The sequence below is a fragment of the Xenopus laevis genome, chromosome 8L (genome assembly GCF_017654675.1).
Source record: "Xenopus laevis strain J_2021 chromosome 8L, Xenopus_laevis_v10.1, whole genome shotgun sequence".
In the NCBI taxonomy this organism is placed as follows: Eukaryota; Metazoa; Chordata; class Amphibia; order Anura; family Pipidae; genus Xenopus; species Xenopus laevis.
Window position 1 is genome coordinate 14,229,239 of NC_054385.1, and position 22,489 is coordinate 14,251,727.

Here is a 22,489-nt window from a genome sequence, read left to right on the forward strand (position 1 = left end):
TTTAGTCCGAAATGCAAATGCTCTCTTTTTGCTGGCTAAAAATGTGCACAGAGTGGAGCTGTCATTTGGACATTATCTAACTAGGGTTAAAGTGGTGCATTGCACAATTCTGTATTCGGTTCACGTATCTGGAAGGCCACCATTTTGAATCTGCTGACTAGTTCAGGAGCAGACAATATTAGCCCCTGTAAAACAATGTCTATCAAAAGGTGTCCTCTGTAACGCTTCAAGTATGTGAAGTTCAAACAGTGTAGTAGGTTCTACAAAAGGTTATCATATAATAATGAAAGCTTCACTGGAGAGCAAAGTTTATTAGAGATGCATAGCACTGCAAGTTTCGGACCGCATGGGTCCTTCTTCTGGTTTTCCTCCTTGGACCCATGTGGTCCAAAACATGTAGTGCTATGCATCTCTAAAAAAATCAAAAAACTAATTTCATTACTTTGCTCTCCAGTGAACCTTTCATTATTATATGATAACCCCTGTAAAACAAGCTTTTAAAGCTTCCTGAATCCCATTTCTGCAGCCAGTTTTTTTGTACGGAAATCTGGTTTTCCTGCAGTGCTTTTAAGATCTTCATTTTGCCTCCGGAAACTGAAAACCACAGTTGCTCATCGTTATCTTGCTCCCAAGGAGAGCTTGATAAGAAAGTCCTGGACTCTGCTCACAGGGCTGTTTCACTCACCTTCAATCGTACTTAAATAAAGTCTCTCTTTGTGTCAGATCCCCTCTACAACGTATCTGCAAAAGATATCCTTTGTGCCATGCACTTTTCTGTGCCAGAACTGGCTTTCACAGTGTAGAGGCCAACTTACCCCAGCGTGTTTTATACAATATTGTGCCTGCTATCACACATTACCCTCACAAACTAGAAACGTATACACTTGAGATTTGCTAAACAATGTATAAAAAAATCCATTATAATTGACAAATTAACAGCTTCTTATAGAAGTCCCAAAATGATGTAAAGCACAAGTATCAGTGCACACAAATTGCTTGGCTCCCGGGCCTAAGACTTGAGTCTTAATGAAAATCTACAGAGACAAGATTTTATTTATGGTACTTTATTGCCCAAAAACATGTTGTTATTTTATTTTTCTGTATTTTATGGTCCAAAAACATGTTGTTAAAGCATCCAAAATGCATCCTACCTTAGGAATTGGAACAGATAGGTGGTGCTAGTCTAGTTTTTGGGGAAATTTTCAATTAAGCAGCACAACTATTCTAAGCCCATACCTTCTATATAGGAGGTGGTGGGATGCTTAATATCAGAGGAGGGCCAGTTGGTTGATGAGAACAGGGAAAAAGCGTAACTACTGATGCATGGTTCACTCAAGAGATAATTCAAAAGAGTCTAGAGCATGTAAAGGTAAACAAAGGTCCAAGATCAGATGGTACTCATCCCAGGGTACTAAACGAGCTTAGCTCTGTTATTGCCAAACCGATTTACTTGATTTTTCAGGATTGATTGAGGTCTGGCATGGTGCCGAGAGACTGATGAATTGCTAATGTGGTGCCGCTATTCAAAAAAGGATCCCGTTCTCAGCCTCAAAACTATAGGCTGGTTAGTCTGACGTCAGTGGTATGAAAGCTTTTTAAAGGGGTATTGAGGGATACAATACTTGACTTCATTGCAAATCACAATACTATGAGTTTGTGCCAGCATGGTTTTATGCGTGACAGATCTTGCCAAACCAATTTAATTACCTTTATCCTCATAAAAGAAAATTAAATTGCAGATGAGCAGGAACCTCGACTCAACTGGGATAGCAGTTGATGTAATCTACTTAGACTTTGCAACCACATAGAAGGTTACTGGTTAATTAAGGAATATTGGCCTGGAACATAGAGTTTGTACTTAGATAGAGAACTGGCTGAAAGATATATTACAAATGTGTTATAAATGTAACATTTTGTAATTGGACCAGTGTTTTGTCTTTGGCCATTTGCTTTTTAAGTGGTAATGTGCTGCAGTTTCCTTAACTGAGAAGGATCTGGGGCTTTTTGAAGATAACACGTGGTCTAATTCCAGGCAGTGTCATTCTGTGACCACTAAAGCAAATAAAATACTGTGTTGCATAAAAAAGGGCATTAACTCAAGGGATGAAAATATAATTTTGCCTCTTTATAGGTCCCTGTTAAGGCCTCATCTGGAGTATGTAGTGCAGTTTTGGACTCCAGTCCTTAAAAAGGACATAAATGAGCTGGAGAGAGTGCAGAGACTAAGTGCAACTAAATTGGTTAGAGGGACGGAAGACTTAAATTATGAGGGGAGACTGTCAAGGTTGGGGTTGTTTTCTCTGGAAAACAGATGCTTCTGAAGGGTCATGGTTACTCTTTACAAGTACATTAGAGGCATTTTAGACAAGATCGAGGGGGGGGCATTTTTTCCCATAAAAAGTATTAATGGGCCAGAGGCCACCTGTTTAAACTAAAAGAGCAGAACTTTCATTTGAAGCAGAGTAGGTGGTTCTTCACAGTGAGGACAGTGAGGTTGTGGAATGCACTGCCGGATGATATTGTTATGGCTCATTCTGGCTGATGCCTTTAAGAGGAGTTTAGATGATTTCTTGGACAGACATAATATCATAGGCTATGGTGATACTAAAATCTACAATTAGTTTAGATATTGGTATACTGTATATAGTGTATTCAAGTGTACAGAGAGGTCTGTATAAGTATGTGTATATATGTGCACTGGGGTTCATTTGGAGGGGTTGAACCTCACTTTGGTCTTTTTTTCAATCCAACTTTACTATTTAGAGGTGTATAGTGCAATGGCACACTTTTGTTTTGTTTACACAATATGTTCCCTTTAACACAATATTCCCTTTTAAAAACAAAGCACTAAGGATTTACCACTGTAAGTACTGATAAGGTAATGAGTCACACTCCACCATACAATCACTCTTAGATGTCTTTAGGTAGGGGCACACCTGGAGATTCGGGGAGATTTAGTCGCCCGTCGACTAATCGCCTCTTCTTTGGCGCGACTAATCTCCCCGAACTGCTTTACTCGTGAGGAAACTTCGGGCAACTTCGGAAATCGAAGCGCCATGAGTGCATTGGCGCAGGTGTTTTTCATTAAGCCGGCGGAAGACTTGGGGAAGCAGTTTGGGGAGATTAGTTACCCCAAAGAAGAGGCGACTAAATCCCCCCTGAATCTCCAGGTGTGCGGGGTATAAAGTCAAAAACATCACAGAATACAAAAAAAGCCCTTTAACATTTGCTTATTTTGTCTTGATTGATTGGTACCCCTTTACCCAACCTACTCTAGTGCTACTTTGCACCCTTACGCCAGGCGAAGTTGCGCTATGTTGAAGGGACGTAACTGCGCTAATTCACTTACTTGTGCATTTTACTGAACGTTAGCCTCTTGCGCCAGACTTGCCTTCACCAGCTCAGACCAGGCGAAGTGCAATAGAGTAGATAGGACTTGCTTCAAAAATAGTTGACATTTTTTCTAAGTCCCAAAAAACGCTGGTGTCTTCCTTTTTTAAGGGTGATAGGCTGGAAAAGATCGTAAATCTTTTTTTGGGGGTACCCTCCTTCCCCCCTACATTTGGTACATATGGCACCTAAACTATACAGTGGGCACATGTATAGGGCAAAATAACAACTTTATTTTATTTTATGAAGCTTTCCCAGGCTTGTGTAGTGTAATGTATTTGCTGCTACATATACGTCCATTGTACTTTAACTTGGCGCCGTATGCAAATTAGCCAATGCTATTGTAACTTCGCTTTGCTTGACGAATTAACGCTAGCGCAACTTTGCTACCTTTCGCCTCCCTGAGCGCAACTTCGGATTTTAGTGAATTAGCGGCACCCTGGCGAAGGCTGCGCTAGCGCATCTCCGCAGGTTAGTGAATTTGCCCCATAAAGTCTAGAAAGAGCTTCCATGGCCAGATTTGCTAGATACCCAGCTCTATCCTTTTTCTTACAGCATTTGAAATAGTTAAAAAGAGACAGAACAGACAGTCAGTCCTCTTTTTTGCTGCAAAGAAAAAAAAATATCCTTGTTGTAGGAGGTGGTGCCAATATGACTTGACTATTCTGAACTGGCAGTAAAACAAAGAGGGTGATTTGTAGTCTGGACAGTGATTAGTGATAACGGTTTCCCCTCCACACTGGCATAGTGCTATGAGCTTCTCAGGCAGATTTGCCTCTATCTGTATATTAAGCATGTTAGCTTTTTTTTTCTTTTGAAGGAAGGATTTTTGCTCTGGGGCTAAGTTTGAAGCCAATTTTACTGCTTGGATGATTACTGAAGCTACTATCATTTTGGAGCTTATTTGACAGCACCTGTCCCACCCACCAAGCTATTCTGTCTTTCCAGCTCCCTCTCTCTCTCTCCTCTTCTCAGAAGGAGGTGTGTGATGGAATAAAAACAAGAGAATATTTTGGCAAGCGACGGTGAATTGTTTAACCCACCTTTTCTCCCCCACCCCACATCGATCACCCGCCTACAAGCGTTTAAGGTGAAATTTGGATGGGAAAGAATTTGGTGGAAGCTACTTCCCACTTGCAAGTTATGGAGACAGCACCCACCTGCAACCGGAATACTTCCCAAGATTCTTTAAGAACGCCTGCTACATATCTGCAACTTTAATGACCCGAACCTTGCCAACTGAGTCCAGAGGAAGGTACCACAGGCACCATAAACTCAAAGCACAAGACACATATCAGAGCTCCCTCATCCTATAGCTGAAAGCAATTACCAGGTAGCTTCCTTTCTTTTTCTAAAGGGGTGTTTGGAAACTGATATAACTGGGACAAGGGGGTGGTGGTAAAGGAACTCCTTGGAGACTGGCAAAGCTGTTCACGGATCTATTGGGAAGGGAAGTAGCAGGGCACACCAGTTGTATTGTTTTGAGCTGTGCATCTGGAAGAAGCAAAAGCAGTGACAGCCTGGCTGAGCATTACATATCTACCCGCTGCAGCTCCTTTACACATCAACCTTGCTTTTGCAGGTGGAAATGTGCCTGGTCGTCTGCTCGAGAAGTGTCCAGGGGAAGCCTCCTACTGCTGACTGATCACTGGGAGTGAAGCACAAAAAAACAAAGTATGAGGCTAAAGCTGAGTGTACTGGAGGTCTGCCACACTGTGCTCTGCATTGGGTTAATGCTCTGTGGAGAGGGGTAAGCAACGCCAGCATCATCTCACACTTGCCGATGGTCTCGATTTAAAATATTTGCTTGGATCAACCTGAAGTCCCAGGAAAGGGTCAGGCTAAAAGAATAACGTTAGGTAGACCATTGTATTAGAGCTCTAAATTGTGCTTCAGGTCAGGGGAATAAATTCGCGCAGAATTTATGTTTATAGGTAAAAGGTAAAGTGACTAGGAAATGCTTGTAATTGAAGGAAAGTGTGAGAATACAAGAAAATGAAATAGGGTAAGGGAGAAAACATACACACACATACATACAATTGGAAATAAACCTAGGATGATAAAAAAAAATAGCCACATGCCCTTAAAACCACGTCCCTCTGTTAAAAAGCGAAGCATTTAAACCAAGAAATGGTTTACATAGTACAAAAAGGCATTCATTACAATGCTCTGTATTAAACAGCGGCACAGTACAGGTATGGGATCCGTTATCCGGAATCCCATTATCCAGAAAGCTCCGAATTCTGGAAAGGCTGTCTACCGTATCCAAATAATCAGAATTTTTAAAAAAGATTTCCTTTTTCTGTATGATTAGAAAACAGTACCTTGTATTTGATCCAAACTAAGATATAATCAATCCTTATTGGAGGCAAAACCGGCCTATTGGGTTTGTTTAATGTTTATATGATTTTCTAGTAGACTTTAAGGTATGAAGATATAAATAACAGAAAGATCCATTATCTGGAAAACCCCCGGTCCCGAACATTCTGGATAACAGGTCCTATACTTCAAAATGTAGGTGAGAAAGAAACAACAGGGGCCTAGGGTGCACCACACAGTCACGTATGTGCCTTGTTTGGGTGTTCCTATAGCATGCTGAGGTTAGTATATTCCTGCAGTGAGTTCTATTGCTCCAGGTGACAAAATACCTGCTGTCACCTCCCCCTTGAGCTTCCAAACAAACACACCTGTTTGTACAGCAACAGTGGACTGGCCCAGGAAACCTGTACTCTCATATTTTTCATTCCTGCTGGAGTTGTGTGTGTATGCGCGCGGCCAGTGCAGATTATTCTCAAAGAATGCAATAGTCTGGCAACTGTGGTGTTCTCCTCCTGGCACTGCTGGTCCCCCCACCCCTGCCTGGCCGTCATTCCACCCACTCCTTCAGGTTCCTTTGCTTAATGCAGGGGAATCCCTCAGATCGCTGCCACTATATGATCTAGCTGTGCACTCACTATATCTTCTTACCTGTGGGAAACAGGGGGTCACATATTAAATATGTTTTGTGCTATGTTAAAATAAGCAACAATATTTGTATTCATAGGGAAACAAATGTGTGACAATATGCATGAAAGAAAAGTAAGGAGAACAAATGAACTTCTGTGTCATTACTGTGTCCGGAATACACTTATAGAGACACTATCATCTGTCCGTCCATCTTCTATCCATCTATCTTTATCCTAAGCAGTATAGTGGTGCACTATAGAAGAAGTGTTAAAGGAGAACTGAAGCTTAACTAAACATGTTGTACATGTTTTGAGCTTCTGTACCAGCCCAAGGCAACCACCGCCCTTTAGCAGTAAAGATCTGTGTCTCTAAAGATGCCCCAGTAGCTCCCCATCTTCTTTTCTGCTGATTCACTGCACATGCTCTGTGCTGCTGTCACTTACTGAGCTTAGGGACCCACTCACAATATACAGTACACATAGAATAGAAATGTCAAAATATAAGGCTGATTAGTAATTAATACAGATAATGACTACATGGCAGCACAGAAACCAGTGCAATTAGCATCAGAATTTAATAATCAGCCCTGTAGCATCAGCTTATATTACAGGGGAAGCTCATTTTCTGCTGGATAATTAGTGACGAGCCCTAAACTTAGCTTCTCAACAGCTGCTCAGAGCCCACTGAGCATGTGAGTGTCACAGACACTTTCCAAGATGGTGACCCCCTGTGACAAGTTTGAAGTCCTGGATCATTGAGAAGCTAAAAGTTTAGGCTGGTGCAATAAGCTCACTATATAAAAGATGGCATTTTTAGCAACTTTCATTTTTAGAGTTTAGTTCTCCTTTAAAGGGACCGTACACACCCCTTTTCCACATGAGCTGAGCTTGTGTTGAACATGCATTTTGTCTATTGTTTTAATTAAACAATATCTATGGCTTTTGTTAATTCTGAAGTTAAACAAGTCTATGAAGCCAGTTTCACTTTAATATTTCCTGTCACTTTCAGTTCACCAGAGGAGCTGATAAAACTGATTACAGTCCACTGCAAAGTCCCTAATGACGAGCTGCTGCTTAGGTTTATGCCACGCAGGGGCTTATGAGAATCAGCCCTAACACTGGCATTAGCTTCTTTGCCAGCGCCTGGAACCACTGCATAGGCCTGGGTGCAGGAACATGCAGAAGATTTCAGTGTGGAAATGCTTGAGTGTATGCTTTTGCACCGAAATCCGCCGCGTGTTCCTGCACCCAGGCAAACGCAGTGGTTCCAGGTGCAGGCAGAGAAGAAAGCTTTGAGCAGCTCATAATTCATTTTATCAGCTCCTGGTCCCGATCTGGGGGACTGGAAGTGCACTTTTCTGCTGGCTGAGATAAGCCCTCTGTGGCATTTTAGGGTAAGGGCACACCTGGAGATTTGGGGAGATTTAGTCACCCGGCGACTAATGGCCTCTTCTTTGGGTGACTAATCTCCCCAAACTGCTTCCCTGTGTCTTCTGTCTGCTTCAATGAAAAACCGCCTGCGCCAATGCACTCGCGGTGCACCTGAAGTTTACTCGTAAGGAAACTTCGGGCGACTTCGGAAATAGAAGCACCGCGAGTGCATTGGCGCAGGCTTTTTTTCATTGAAGACACGGGGAAGCAGTTCAGGGAGATTAGTCGCCCCAAAGAAGAGGCGATTAGTCGTCAGGCGACTAAATCTCCCCGAATCCCCAGGTGTGCCCTAAACCTTAGGGTGCTGGTAGATGAGATTAGTCGCCCAGTGATAAGGAGATTAGTCGCCCGGTGACTAAACTCCCCAAAATGCCTTCCCGATGGCAAGAATGTGAATCGCTGGTGGCATGGCATACGTATCACTTCGGAATTTCAAAGTGGCCCGAAGTTTCCTTGTGAGGCAACTTCAAGCAACTTTGGAAAACGAAGCACTACGTATGCCATCCCACTGGTGATTCCCATTCTCGCCGGCTGGAAGACATTTGGAGACTAATCTCCCTGTCTGCCGCCACCCTGTGAGGAGAGAGGTTTGTTTGTTTAAAAGTAGATAGGCAATTCTAAACAAATTGCCCGGTTTATAAAGGAAGGGGGTGGTCAATGAAAACAGCCAAACTTTCAAATTAGCTTACAATGACAATAGAATAGGAAATGTGAAATGTGCCAATTTTTAGCAAAGGCTTTTTTTTCAGTGTATACTGCCCTTTTAAATGTTATTCAGAAGTGCTGTTAACAGTGACCAACGTTTCAATCCTGATCAACCCAAACAAAGATCTCTTATTAGGATGGAAACCTTAGACACTATTATGAGTCTTTTTGAGTTGTCTTTATCTTTATACAAACATATACAATACTTAAAGTACAGGAGTGGGCAACAATTGTGGCTACTGTTGCTTACCTCCATCTCGGTGCAACATTCACAAAATGATGTGAGGTATCACCAAGCCCGATTTTCTGCCGAACAGACCAAGACAGTCCAGTAACATTTCACCTCCATCCCAATGGGTATAGACCTGCTGGAGTCAATGGGATAAATTAATACATGCGGGGCACTGAGAGCACAAAAACAAACATTTGTGGGTATATGCTCTTTAGTAGTGATCGCCAACCAGAAGTTGGTTGCTCACAAACCCCTTGGATGTTGCTCCCAGTGGCTTCAAAGCAGGAGCTTATTTTTGAATTCCTTGCTTGGAAGAAAGTTGTGGTTGCATAAAAACTAGACAAATTACCAAACAGAGCATCCTGTAGGCTGCCAGTCCACACAGGGGTTACCAAATGGCCAATCACAGTCCATATTTGGCACCCCCAGGAACTTTTTGCAGGCTTATGTTGCTCTCCAACTTCTTTTACATTTGAATGTGGCTCATGGGTAAAAAAGTTTGGGGACCCCTGCTCTATGGCATGAAAGCACATAAGACAATAAATGCAGCAATCCACAGCAACCAATTAGAATTTTGTTTTCATTAGCCTTGCTGACGTTGTATCTATAACAGCTAACTGTTGATTGGTTGCTACACATTACCAACTGGAGAAAAACAGCCCTTTATTTGTACATTCCTCCCAGTTGCTTTTAATTTAACAAGCATTTGGGCAAATCTAATTCTCCACAACCAATGACCTTGCTCCCATAGATGGGTGGCTGGAAGTGAGTGCCCGAAGCCTAGTTGCGATTCAATAAGAATGTCTATTTATTATCCTAGATACACAATGTTTTCATATGCAGGTATCAGACCTGTTATCCAGAATGCTTGGGACCTATGGGATTTTTAAAGGCGTATTTATCAATACTCTTTAAAAAATACAGCTTTAAAAATCCCATAGACATGAATGGAGAGAGGCGGTATTTCACTCAAGTGGACTGTGGTGATCTCTAACTTCACTCTTTGATAAATATACCCCTAGAGAGAGACAGAGACGAATATTTGAATAAGGTGCTAAAATAGGCTGATATATTGTGTGGTATAATATATTCTGTTGCAATAGCACTGGAATGCAGAACACAAAAATGTGCCAGAAATGACAGTGAGTCACTTTACTTGGCTGACAAAGCTCAAGATGTTAACTTTTGTTGGAACTTTTGGGCAAATCTAATTCTCCACAAACAATGACCTTGCTCCCATAGATGGGTGGCTGGAAGTGAGTGCCCGAAGGCTAGTTGCGATTTAAGTAGAATGTCTATTTACTATCCTAGATACTTAGATATTGTTGAAACTATGGCTGAACTGCCAAAACACAATGTTTCATATGCAGGTATGAGACCTGTTTGCTTGGGACCTGGGGTTTTCCGGATAAGGGATCTTCTCGTAATTAGGATCTTCATACCTTAAGTCTACCAGAAAATCCTGTAAACATGAAATAAAATAAATAGGCTGGTTCTGCTTCCAATAAGGATGAATTATACCTTAGTTGGGATCAAGTAGAATGTACTTATTTATCATTACAGAGAAAAGGGAAATCATTTTGAAAAATGTGGATTATTTGATTAAACGGAGTCTATGGGAGACAGCCTTTCTGTAATTAGGAGCTTTCTGGATAACGGGTTCCCGGAATACGGATCCAATACCTGTATCTGAAAACTTATGAGCTAATGGTCCCTAACCAAATGTTAGATCTCAAAGGAGGCCCTGAACCAAAGATTAGATGCTTTGCTTCCTAAATATTATGTACTACCTTATAGAATAGATGCTTTATAAAGCATTCAATGCTTTGGAAAATAAAATGGAATGGATTTTAAACTGGTGTAAATTTGCCAGAGGCAAAAACAATCCCTTTGCCATTGACTTAGGCCAACAGTGCACTATGTGGATTGCCCGCTTTCCTCAAAGACGTATTTTATAGAGATGGAAGAAAGTGGATCTGCTGTTATACGTACACCCCTGAAGATCTATTGAAAGGCCTGGCATCACAGAGCTACATGGAGAGGATATCGGCACAACACACAAATGTATGCATTTTTAACCCAATATCCATTCCATGTAGCTCCACACAGACCAAAGCGAGGCCTGTCCATGAAGCTACAGTGGTGTGTGCATAAGAGGGGATCAACTTTCCTCCTCCTCCTCCTCCTCTAAAAAATGCCTGTGGAGGAAAGTGGACAATCTGCTTAGTGTGCCCTTGGCCTTACAAGTGTGTAAAACCTAATTCCTGTCCAGAATTAAGTCTTCACTAAGAAGAGACAGACACGACTATTTGAATAAGGTGCTAAAATAGGCTGATATATTGTGTGGTATAATATATTCTGCTGCAATGAAGAACACAAAAATGTGCCAGATATGACAGTGAGTCACTTTACTTGGCTGACGAGAAGCTCAAGGTGTTAACTTTTGTTGCCTCCTCGGCGTGTCTGAACTGTGGGTGCTTAAAGGGGCAGTTAACCTTCACAAAATGTACCATAAAAAGAATACGGAAATGAAACACTGATCTGTGGCAGACGTTAGGAAAGCTCAGGGAACGTGCTCAGTAAGGCCTACGTGAAGTAACTAATACATTACTGGTGCTAATACTAATTAGTAATATATTCAAGTGCTTCTGGGAAACTCGAGAGTGGGGAAAGCAAAATCATAGTTATTGGACATGCCAAATGATACTATGGAAAAAAGAAATTGTAACTCAGCGGGGGTCATTTATAAACACTGGGAAAATTTGCACCTGGGCAGTAACCCATAGCAACCAATCAGACGATTGCTTTCACTGCTCGACCAGAAGCTGGCTGGAAAAAAAGCTAATCACTGATTGGTTGCTATGGGTTACTGCCCAGGTGCAAATTTGCCCAGTGTTTATAAATGATCCTCAGTGTCTATGTCACCAATGGGAGGAGAACAGCTAAAGTGGAATGGAGCCAGATGAGTGGAGACGCAGAGTTTAGTTGCTCAGGACTGTTACACATGGAAAAGCACAAACAGATCTAGTACGGGAAACAATACAATAAATCTGTTTGTCCTGGCATGTTTACCTCCTGAAATGATCATTATCACACATGCCTAATATATGACTATATATACAGTATATGTAGGTGGGTAGTTCAAAAGGATATACAAAATTTTCGGCAAATAAATCATTTTTATAACATTTACCCTTCCACAGAGTATTAGTGGCAGATTCATCCATAATGTAGTCGCTGACTGCAGCTTCAGGATTATTGGTTCTAGATTATTTGTTACATATTTGTTAGGATCTGTTTCCACTTTCAATCCCAGATACGTCAATTTGCTGACCCATTTTAAATTTGTCACTTGCAGTCTCTGCTATCGGGTCTATTCACTTATCTTAAGGGATGCCCCGAATCCAGGATTCGGTTCAGGATTCAGCCAAATCCTTGTGCCTGGCCGAACCGAACCTGAATTTGCATAAGCAAATTAGGCACAGACGAGAAATCACTTAAATTTTGTCACAAAACAAGGAAGTAAAAAATGGTTTACCACTTTTTCACTTCCGTCCCTAATCTGCATATGCAAATTATTATTCGGATTCGGTTCGGTATTCTGCCGAATCTTTCATGAAGGATTTCTGATTTACAAAGGCTTAACATTAGCCGAACTTTGGCTGCAGCTCATAATGTAGAGCGGTTCATGGTGAAACGCACGCTGAATCAACCCGACGCTAACTGAGAGAGGAGGGTTCCCGGATTAAGAATTGCGGGTGACGGGGGGGGGTCGCCTCGCAGTAGTCGCTGGCGCTATTCAGCAATACTAGAGGCATTTTTATGGCTTAAATTAGTAGGGAGAAAATTGCCCTTTGGAAAGGATAAGTCAATTAAGAACACCGCAATAGTAGCTCGCACTACTAAAACACAAACTTAATGTGAACTGGCAACAAAGTAACTAGGGATGCACCTAATCCAGGATTTGGTTCGGGATTCGGCAAGGATTCGGCCTTTTTCAGCAGGATTCGGTCGAATTCTTCTGCCTGGCCGAACCGAATCCTAATTTGCATATGCAAATTAGGGACAGGGAGAGAAATTGCGTGACTTTTTGTCACAAAACAAGGAAGTAAAAAATGTTTTCACCTTCTCACCCCTAATTTGCATATGCAAATTAGGATTCGGTTCGGTATTCGGCCAAATCTTTCACAAAGGATACAGGGGTTCGGCCGAATCCAAAATAGTGGATTCGGTGCATCCCTAAAAGCAACCTCCTGAATACTGTCTGAGTGGATTGGTGAACTATAACAATATCCGGGAAAGGTTATAACCCCCATTTATGAAATATAGAAAACTATGAACTGTGATTGAAGGCGTATGAAATCTTCAGTGATTGGGTTTTTAAAAGTCTTTTTAAGCTTTTAAAGGATATATGAACTGCAGCAAATTAAACAATTGATTTTTATTTATAATTTTAAATTGGTGGAGTAAATAAGATAGGCCGGCCAAGTGCATAGATTGATTCGGTGAATCCCTACTCATCTCATAAGGTACGCAGTACTTTTAAAAAAATAACTGTTCCGTGTTCATTTGCAGTGTGCAAAGTGTAAAAAAACAGGCAGCGACCAAACTATTTTCACACTTTGCACACTGCGTGGAATATTCTACAAATAGCCGTAGGTATCTGCTCTCTTTTTGCATGGAGCAGAGACCTTCAGCTCCTGTTCCACACTGCATCAGTCAGCACATTGTTAGTGAGAGGCAGGCAGGGAGAAGCAAGTAGGCCTCCCATGCCCTACCTTGAGCATCATTCAGAGGGTAAGAGGCACAGACCATATAGAAGGGCAGGGGGTAAGGACAGGGCTGAGTTGCACCTCTTCATGTTGCTGTTTGCAGTGAGCATCAAATCGTTCATCAGCAACCCCAAGGCAGCATTAAGGTGCCTGCTCTTGCGCCCCTTAGTGCTCTTACATCTACACCCATAAGATTCTATACAGAGCAACTACCTGGAGCCCGAGTATTAGTGTCACACTCAAGCCATCATTTTTGGAATTTGATTACAGATAAATACCAAACCACATCTGGCATCTAATTTGCACATTCTGAACACTAAGGATTTCACCAAATCCTGAAGAATCAATAAGAAATCCCCTTATTGAATTGTAGATTCATCATTGAGTAGCTGGTTCATAAAACAGATAAAGCTACTGGCCATACGAAAGCTTCAAAGATATTTGTTTTTACAAGTACAGGATATAAATAACTGGCGCTCATCCTTTAAAATAACAGACTGGCCTCTGATTTGTGCATTTCCCCTACAGAGGGATATCTGTAAAGTAATAAAAACGGTTATCTGTAACAACTCCAGCGATGCGCCTGCTGCTTTGATGCCCAGACTCGTATATGTGGGACTTCAGAGCCGAGTCCAGATTGAGTGAGAGAACACAGGCAGGGGATGTAGCGCGCAGAGCCTGCTCAAGTTCACAGTGTTCTGCTCTTTCAATTGACCGTTCAGCTACATCCATTCCTCAGAGCGTCCCATTTATTTCGCCGCAAATAAATACATTATTTTTTAAAAGGAGGGGGACGTTAGTGTTAAGTGACAGAGCTCTTGATCAGTTAGCAGAACACACAGGCGTTTTGTTCTGGGAGCCAAGCAGAGAATGGTCCCTTGTGTGGCAAGAAGCAGTTCAGTTACAGGCTGTGGATGGATCGGTAGAATTTCATGACCTATTATCTGTTACTGTTCCACCACCCCTTATCTCTGCCCGGCTTGGCACCAATTATGTTTGGGCTTCTGGTTTTAACCCAAAGAGGCCAACTTGCTAGTATATAGAAGTGACAATATAGCATGCTGTGCTTGCAGATGGTCGGTTTCGTTAATGAAGAATTTACTTATCTATAAATTTGGCACAGGCATGCTCGCTAATTCTATGGCATTCGGCTTAGGCTACATCTGTGCCTGCTTTTCTCTCATGTACTTCAGGCAAGTGATTAATAAACGCACAGAACATTTCAGTCCTTTTTTCTTCATTCCTATTGGAGATCTACCATAATTGTTTATTAGCTATAAAAGACCACTAGGGGCACTGCTTTTTTTTTATCTGTATTACTTTTATCCTTTTGGCCTCAGTTTGCATGTGGGAGAAATGGATCTACACTTTCTTTGAGTAGAAAAGGGTTGATTTTCTTTGAGTTTCAGGGAGTGTCACGCCCCATACACAGTGATGTTCCTGTGGGTCAGGGAAGCCATTGGAGCTGGGGACCCCAACCTTTTTTTTTAACCATAAGCAACATTCAGATATAAAAAGAGTTGAGGAGCATCTTAAGCATGAAAAATGTTCCTGTGTGGTGCTGTGATTGGCCATTTGGTAGGCCCTATGTGGACTGGCAATTTAAAAGAGGCTCTGTTTACAGTACACCTGGTTTATATGCAATCAAAACTTGCCTCCAAGCCAAGAATTCAAAAATAAGCACCTACTTTGTGGTCACTCGAGCAACATCCAAGGGGCTGGTAAGCAACATGTTGCTCACAAGCCACTGGTTATGGATCACTGCATTAGAGGAACACAGAAAGAAATGCATAGCTAAAGTTCTGGCTAACGTGGCTACTAATGGAAAGGCATTGACTGACAGTTACTTCTCTGTTGACCAAGTCAGCACTCTCTTGATACATACTGTATATGGGCACAAAGGAGTCACATTTCCAATATGTATCTTATTAGGGACTTACGGTATTCAGATATTGATCTGGCTGGAAGGAAAATGCCATGAGCTGAGCCACATCAATTTATGGTAAAGGTCCATAGTGGCTCTATACAATTTTCTAATATGGCCCAAGTTTCAAAATGAGCCTGAAGTGGGCTGCCACTTAGGTGGCCAAATCAGTAACAGATCAGAATATGTGTCATCCTGGCAAAATACGTTGATTTCAGGGAGATCTGTAGTAGGGTGGGCAGTATTTATTTATTTGTCTTGGGTCCCAATGGAAAAAGCAACTAATGGCCACTTTATGTCTTTGTCAAATTGCACACATTTCACTTCCACAATCTTAGTGGATTTCAACACACACTTACTTTGGTAAATATTACCATCCACCTATGAGGTTCATTTGCATTTTGTGTTAAGGATGGAGCAATCCTCACACTCAGGTAGTCTTCTTCTGCCCTGGTATCACCAATGCTGGCGTCTTTTCCCCAGCAGCTATGTTTTGTCAAGGTCCTTTCAACTTACACTCAACAGTAAAATATTTGGTAGAGGGAACAGTCCCAAATTATCCAATGTATACCAACAATAAAGATGGCAGGATTGTGGGGAATAGTAGGAGTTCTTATTAACAACAGAAGGAGGGCCTTCTAATCTCACTCTTTTCTGATCCTCGAGGTTTCATTATTTACTTTACAGAGGGGTTTCCTCAGTTCTTGCCTTGGGAGCCAGCATTATCTGTAGGAAGATGCCAGGCCTGTCACCCCGTCAGAGGACCATCTGCGAGGCTCGTCCTGATGCCATGATTGCTGTAGGTACAGGAGCACGCTTGGGTATTGAAGAGTGTCAGTATCAGTTCCAGAACAGTCGGTGGAACTGCACCTCTCTGGGAGAACAAAGTGTCTTTGGACAGGAGCTAAAAGTAGGTATGTGTGATGTGTCTGACCCTTTAACGGATCCAGAAAAGGGCAGTTAGCCAGTAAAATTAGAGACTCGGTCATGGGTCTGATTTGTATTGCAAGGCACTGGTCCCATACATTTTGTACTGTATTTTGTTTACTTCTTGCTTTTTCACATTTCTCTGTTGCCACATATCTTTTTCTTTCTTTTTCTACAACTTTTTCCCTTCATTCCAAATCTTCTTCCCTAATATCATATCTTTTGCTCATTCCAGGTTTTTTCTGATTTTCCTTTCTGTCACCTTTTCTGCTTTTACCTCCACCTTATATTCAAACATTCTTCATGCTCTATTCTTCTTCTCTTGATCTCTATATTCCTCTATATTCCTCTGCCATCCATATTTATTTATCCCCAATATTTTATGACTCCACTTTTCTCTCTGTTTTTTCTTTCTTTCTTTTCTGTCTTTTCTTCCTTCCACGGTTCCTTTGTTTCATGAGCCTCCCTCCCCTTTTTATGCTCAAGCGTCTTCCTCTTCTGCTTTGTACTGTTATTACATCCTTTACTATTATCTGCATCAGTAGAGAGAGCTTAAACAAGGAAATTAGCCTGTTCACAATAGACCTGCTGATAAAACAAACAACATCAGATACTTGTTAACAATCTATGTGGCTCCTTTGTTATCCACATATTGCAAAGTGTGTCTTATATTGCTATAGTGAAAATTTAATAGCAAGTGCCCCCTTTGTTTACAGATCATCTCATTGGCTATCCTAACAAATGCAATACTTTTTCTGTTTTTTGCTATAACTTTCTAAGGATTCTTTGGATCCTGTATTCATTTTGGGATTTTGTTGAATCTCAGTCCGTTTTGCAGGAGTTGGACTTGGCTACATCATAAGTATTCTGCTGAACCAAACCCTGAAAGTCATGAGGATAACAACAACGAGTGCAGACATTTTTAGTTTAAAGGTTTTTTAATTTTTGTTGATCGTTTTGTTGATCGTCCAAATCCAGAAATTCTGTATTGAGTGCATCTCTACCTCTTTCTAATTGAAGGACTAGGGATTTATTGGAATTGTATACTGGAGTCAAGGTGAGAAGAGGCAGGGCAGGGCCATGATGCAGAGTGCAACTTCCAACTTCTAGTCTTGCGAGCACTGCTACTAGAACCAGAATCATTTAATGACACTGCAGTGTAGCAATGAGCACTCCATTATTCTTCCATACTCCAAAAACATACAGGAGGTGAATGATGTAAAATCTAAAGCTTTGCGGTATACATAAGCGCCTTATATATATATATATATACATATTTATAACAGCAGCTTTTCACCTACAGGATTGTGCTCAACTGCTCTTATTTTTCAGGAAGCCGGGAAACCGCATTTTACTATGCTATCCTGTCGGCTGGTATTGCCCATTCCATCACTAACGCATGCAGCCAAGGAAACCTCACATACTGCGGCTGTGACAGGGAGAAGAATGGCTACCAAGATCCAGAGAAAGGGTGGAGGTGGGGTGGATGCTCAGCTGATGTAAAATATGGGATCCGCTTCTCCAGAGAGTTTTTGGATGCCAGTGAAGTGAAGCGCAATGCCCGCACTCTAATGAACGTTCATAACAACATTGTGGGGAGGAAGGTAATACCATAATTAGTATGTGTTTCACGTTAGTTCACAAAACCAAAGCTTGTTTGGTTGTTATCAATGGTCACATTGATGTGCACACCTAGGGTGGGAATGTAAGATCATTAGCAGGCTAAGCCCTGTAGCGAACACAAGCCTATGGCTGGCACTAGGAAGAAGCTTGAAGCCAGACAATAAATAAGCATTTCAGACAACGGTCTTACTGCATATTTTGATGAATTATTAGATCCATATATGTTGCTAGTGTAATGTGGCATGCACAAAACACTCTGGAGCTTACTGCTGATTGGTTGCTATGCGTAAATACTCCACATCTTACTGCAGTTGAACCACACTGTTTAATCTTTTTCTTTCTTCAGCTGCTGGAGAAGAACATGCGCTTGGAGTGCAAATGCCATGGAGTATCAGGGTCCTGTACCTTGAAGACATGCTGGGTGACACTGCCTCACTTCCGAGAGGTTGGCTATGCTCTTAAGGACAAGTACGAGCAGGCTGTTATGGTGGAGGCTGTGAGAGGTAGGCGCCAGCTTGTGCCCACTTTCCTCAAACTTAAGATCCCTCAAAATAATAGCAAGCCAGCAGAGACTGATCTGGTGTACGTAGACCGCTCACCCAACTTCTGTGAGAAGGACAATGCCACGGGCAGCATTGGCACCTATGGACGGTTCTGCAACCGTACGTCAACTCAAGCCGACAGCTGTGAGCTCTTGTGCTGCGGCCGTGGATACAAGACTTTCCAGTATACTCGCACGTGGCAGTGCCACTGCAAGTTCCACTGGTGCTGCCATGTGACTTGCAGCACTTGCAGTGAAAGGACGCAGGCCTACACGTGTAATTAAACAGATGGAAGGCCTCTGGCTATGCACTCCTGTAAAAGCTCAGGTGGTGTAGCAAGCACTGAAGGACAATTGTTAGCCGCTGAAAGGAAAGAACCCGATGAGCGACGTAAGAAAAGAGAAGCAAATGAAAGCATATGATCGGCTTTGTAACCATATGTGCACACTGATACCGATATCTTAGCAATCTTTTTCTATATGCACGGCACTGCTAGGTTTAATACATTACCTAACAGCCACTGTCCATTTTGACACTCAGTTAGTGAGTGACAGCTCCTCAGAGGTGGGGCAGAGGTCTCAATGCTCCAGTATGAAATCATAGAGTCACTTTAATACATTGCTCATACATAGAAAATTATATAAAATGCACAGGCATTAACAGCCGGCTGCAGGAAGCTATTTGTTCTTGCACTGCTCACTTCCTGGCCTGCAGGTACAACAATAATTCCCTCCTCCAACTGACTTTAAAATGTCACATGCAATATATTTTTATGTACATTGTTTTTTTTAAAAAAGTTTTTATTTAATGCTTTAACAGTTAAAAGAATTAGGTAAAGCAAGAAAAAAAAAAGAGTAGAGCTAGAAAAAGTACATAGCCAAATAAGCCATTGCGAGTCATATCAATTTGTACGGATTGAACATTCAACCAAGTGTCCCATATTGCGTTAAACTTATCTGGCATCCTCTTTACAAATAAACCAACTTTTGTTTCGGTAATACATCATTAATTCGTTTTTTCCAGAGAGTAAATGCTGGAGCCGTTGTAGATTTCCAGGTCAACAAAATAGATTTTTTTTTTTACATAAAACAACAGCTGGACATAGCATAACCGTTGGTATGATGATAGTCCCAAATCTTCCAACACCCCAAGTAAGCATACCTTTGGGCACTGAATATTAAGCTGGCCATAGACGCAAAGATCCGAACGTACAAATCGAGGATTCGTACGATTTTTGGATCATGTGTGGAGCGTCCCGGCATTTTTCATCCAGCGGAAATCAGTCATTTGGTCGATCGGACAGGTTAAACACCAGCCATGGCCGGTATTACAAATTTATCGGCAATGTAGCTGCCGGTAAATATGTAATACACCTAAAAAAGCCCGTGGCCTGCCCCCAGCCTGCTCCAAACTTACCTTTTTTCCTGGGCTTCTTGCCAAATTCGTCCGTTTGGCTCCGCCCCCTTTGACATCACGACCCGGCCAGCCAATAGTGCATCCTGCCCGCCCCCTTTATCATCACAGCCCCCTCCACCTGCCGGTAAAGATTATTTTAAAAGGTGGCAACCCTAGCATGTCGGGAGATGGGGAAGTCCGATCGTACGATGATTCTTTGCATCTATGGCAAGCTTTAGGGAGAGCCAGGCTCTCACTAATATACTTTAACACAGCAGACCAAAATTGTTTAATTACTGGACATTCCCAACCCAAGTAAGGAAGATGCCTACCGCAGGATTACATTTGGGACATGTATCTGCTACTTGGGGGTACAATTTATCCAGCCTGTAAAGTGTTAGGTAGGCTCGGTTAATGAGTTTAATCTGAATAAACCTGTCCCTAACGGACATTGTAATATCTGTGACCTACTTTAAGGCATCTACCCACATTTCATCCTCGAGGTCTGGTGTATCGTTCTGCCATTTTTCTTTTATCCTGGCCAGCGGATCAGGGTTGGCTTGCCTCAACGGGGCCTATGTAGGTAAACTTCCAGGGTAGTTTCAGATACCTGCAGGGGTACACCAAGTTTATTTAACTTGATAATATATATCTGTCAGTGGTTTGCGCTTCAAAACGCTTGTATTTGGGTGATTGTTTTGACACTGTTGTTCAACTACTGAAATACATACAGGGTTTTATACAGGATTTTATCACTTCTTCCCAATGTCCCTCTTTTATTCATTTACCCACTCTAGCCTCTTCTTTTGTTAGCAATGAGTCACAATGATCTTATAGGCCATATCAGTATGTTAAGGTAATTTAACACATATTTATTTGCTGTAGAAAATACAATATATATTTTTTTCTTTTACCACAATTCTACCTTATGTTATCATTAGCTACAAAACGCTTCTGTAAAGCTCTTGTTTCATCAACTATACAGAGTAGACAAAATCATGGAAACCCTTAACATGAAAATATTTGAAGTGTTCCATTTTCACAAGCATTCCAGTGGTCATATCTCTGCATATTCACAGAATGAGTTCAAGAGAGCTTCATTGGGGTACTCTGGAGGCATGCTGTAACTAGACTTTGGGACCTCTTATATAAGGTGTTATTTTCTTTATTACACTTTACATGGGGCTAGGGCTGTGTCTTAACTGAGATTTTTTTTTTTTAAAAAGGCTCTGGCATTTCAAGTATGCAAAGATCCAAAGAGGCCCAATATAAAGCACTAGTAAATGGCAGCTTACAGTATAGAAGCCCAGTGATAGAATGGGCTCCAAGGGCCCACCAACTAGAGCCTTCAAACGTCTTCTGCTTGCTGAGAAATACCCCATATTTGAGAGATGTGATGATCAAATGTGACTGACTAATATAGGCACTGTTTTTCAAAACAAATTTGCCCACTAGATGCCAGTTCACTGAAGTCTAGGGGAAACATTTTATACATAGAGATCAGGGATACCCCGAATCCAATATTTTGCGAAAGATTCGGCCGAATACGATCCAAATCCTATTTTGCATATGCAAATTAGGGGTGGGAAGGGGGAAAATTTTTACTTCCTTGTTTTGTGATAAAAAGTCACACGATTTCCCATCCGTCCCGATTGGGATTCGGTTGGCCTTGCAGAAGGGTCCGCCCAAATCCGAATCCTGCTGAAAAAGGCTGAATACTGGCTGAAACCTGGATTAGGCACATCCCTAATAGAGATATCATAGCAAAAAGTGTGGCAGCTTTCAAAAAGATACATTCAGCACTGATTCTATATGGACAGCCATGATCTCATGTATGCTAATACAACCTGTTCAAGAGCAAAGCAATAGGTACAGACAGACAGCAGGGATAGCATAGAAAGACATACACTGTGCTGTCGTTTTAGAGTTTAGTAGAGTATGTGGAAGTTGTTCCTGGGAAAGTCCCCTTGCCAGTTCTATATAATTAACAGCCTCCCTGGAATCTCCTACTTATTAGTGGCAAAAAAATGTTTCCCTCACCCCATCGCGGACTCCTAAACACATTCCTATATTTTACACTGCTCAAATAAAGCAAAAACTGGCAAAGGTAGAAAAGAGATAAAGCTCTGTGTTCCAGAAATGATTTTCTGTGTCCTTATAATATTCCCACATTTCAAAAGGATCCTACAGAAATGCAGGAATATACCATCAGGTCTATACAAAAGCTTTATAAAGTGCTTTGGAAGATGTTGGCATTATATAAATAAAGGATAACAATAATAATAATAATTTAACCTTAATTGGCTATTGAACAGATGCTGCAGAGTAAGAGCTATATTAAACATGTTAATTAGGCTATTGATTGGTGCCTTTCAATGTTTCAAATTGATATATAGCAGTTACAACAGTTTTCTAACATCCCACTTACTGTACAAGGATCTCCTGTCTGTTGGCATTTAAATGGTTTGTTAACTTTTAGTATGTTATAGAATTGACAATTCCTAGTAACTTTTAAACTGGTCTCCATTATTTATAGTTTTTGCTTTATTTGCCTCATTTCTTTGGCTCTTTCCTGATTTCAAATGGGGGAAAAAACAAATGCT

At 41.5% G+C, this 22,489-nt stretch overlaps 1 protein-coding gene across 1 annotated transcript; it reads left to right on the plus strand.

The window, feature by feature from the left end:
• The first annotated feature begins 3,914 nt into the window (after positions 1–3,914).
• Positions 3,915–19,489, plus strand: LOC108705399 (protein Wnt-7b). Its single transcript, XM_018242265.2, has 5 exons — positions 3,915–4,723; positions 4,973–5,140; positions 16,087–16,313; positions 17,659–17,930; positions 18,296–19,489. The coding sequence occupies exons 2-5, from the start codon at positions 5,067–5,069 to the stop codon at positions 18,773–18,775; spliced, it is 1,053 nt and encodes a 350-aa protein (XP_018097754.1). The 5' UTR covers positions 3,915–4,723; positions 4,973–5,066; the 3' UTR covers positions 18,776–19,489.
• The last annotated feature ends 3,000 nt before the right edge of the window (positions 19,490–22,489 follow it).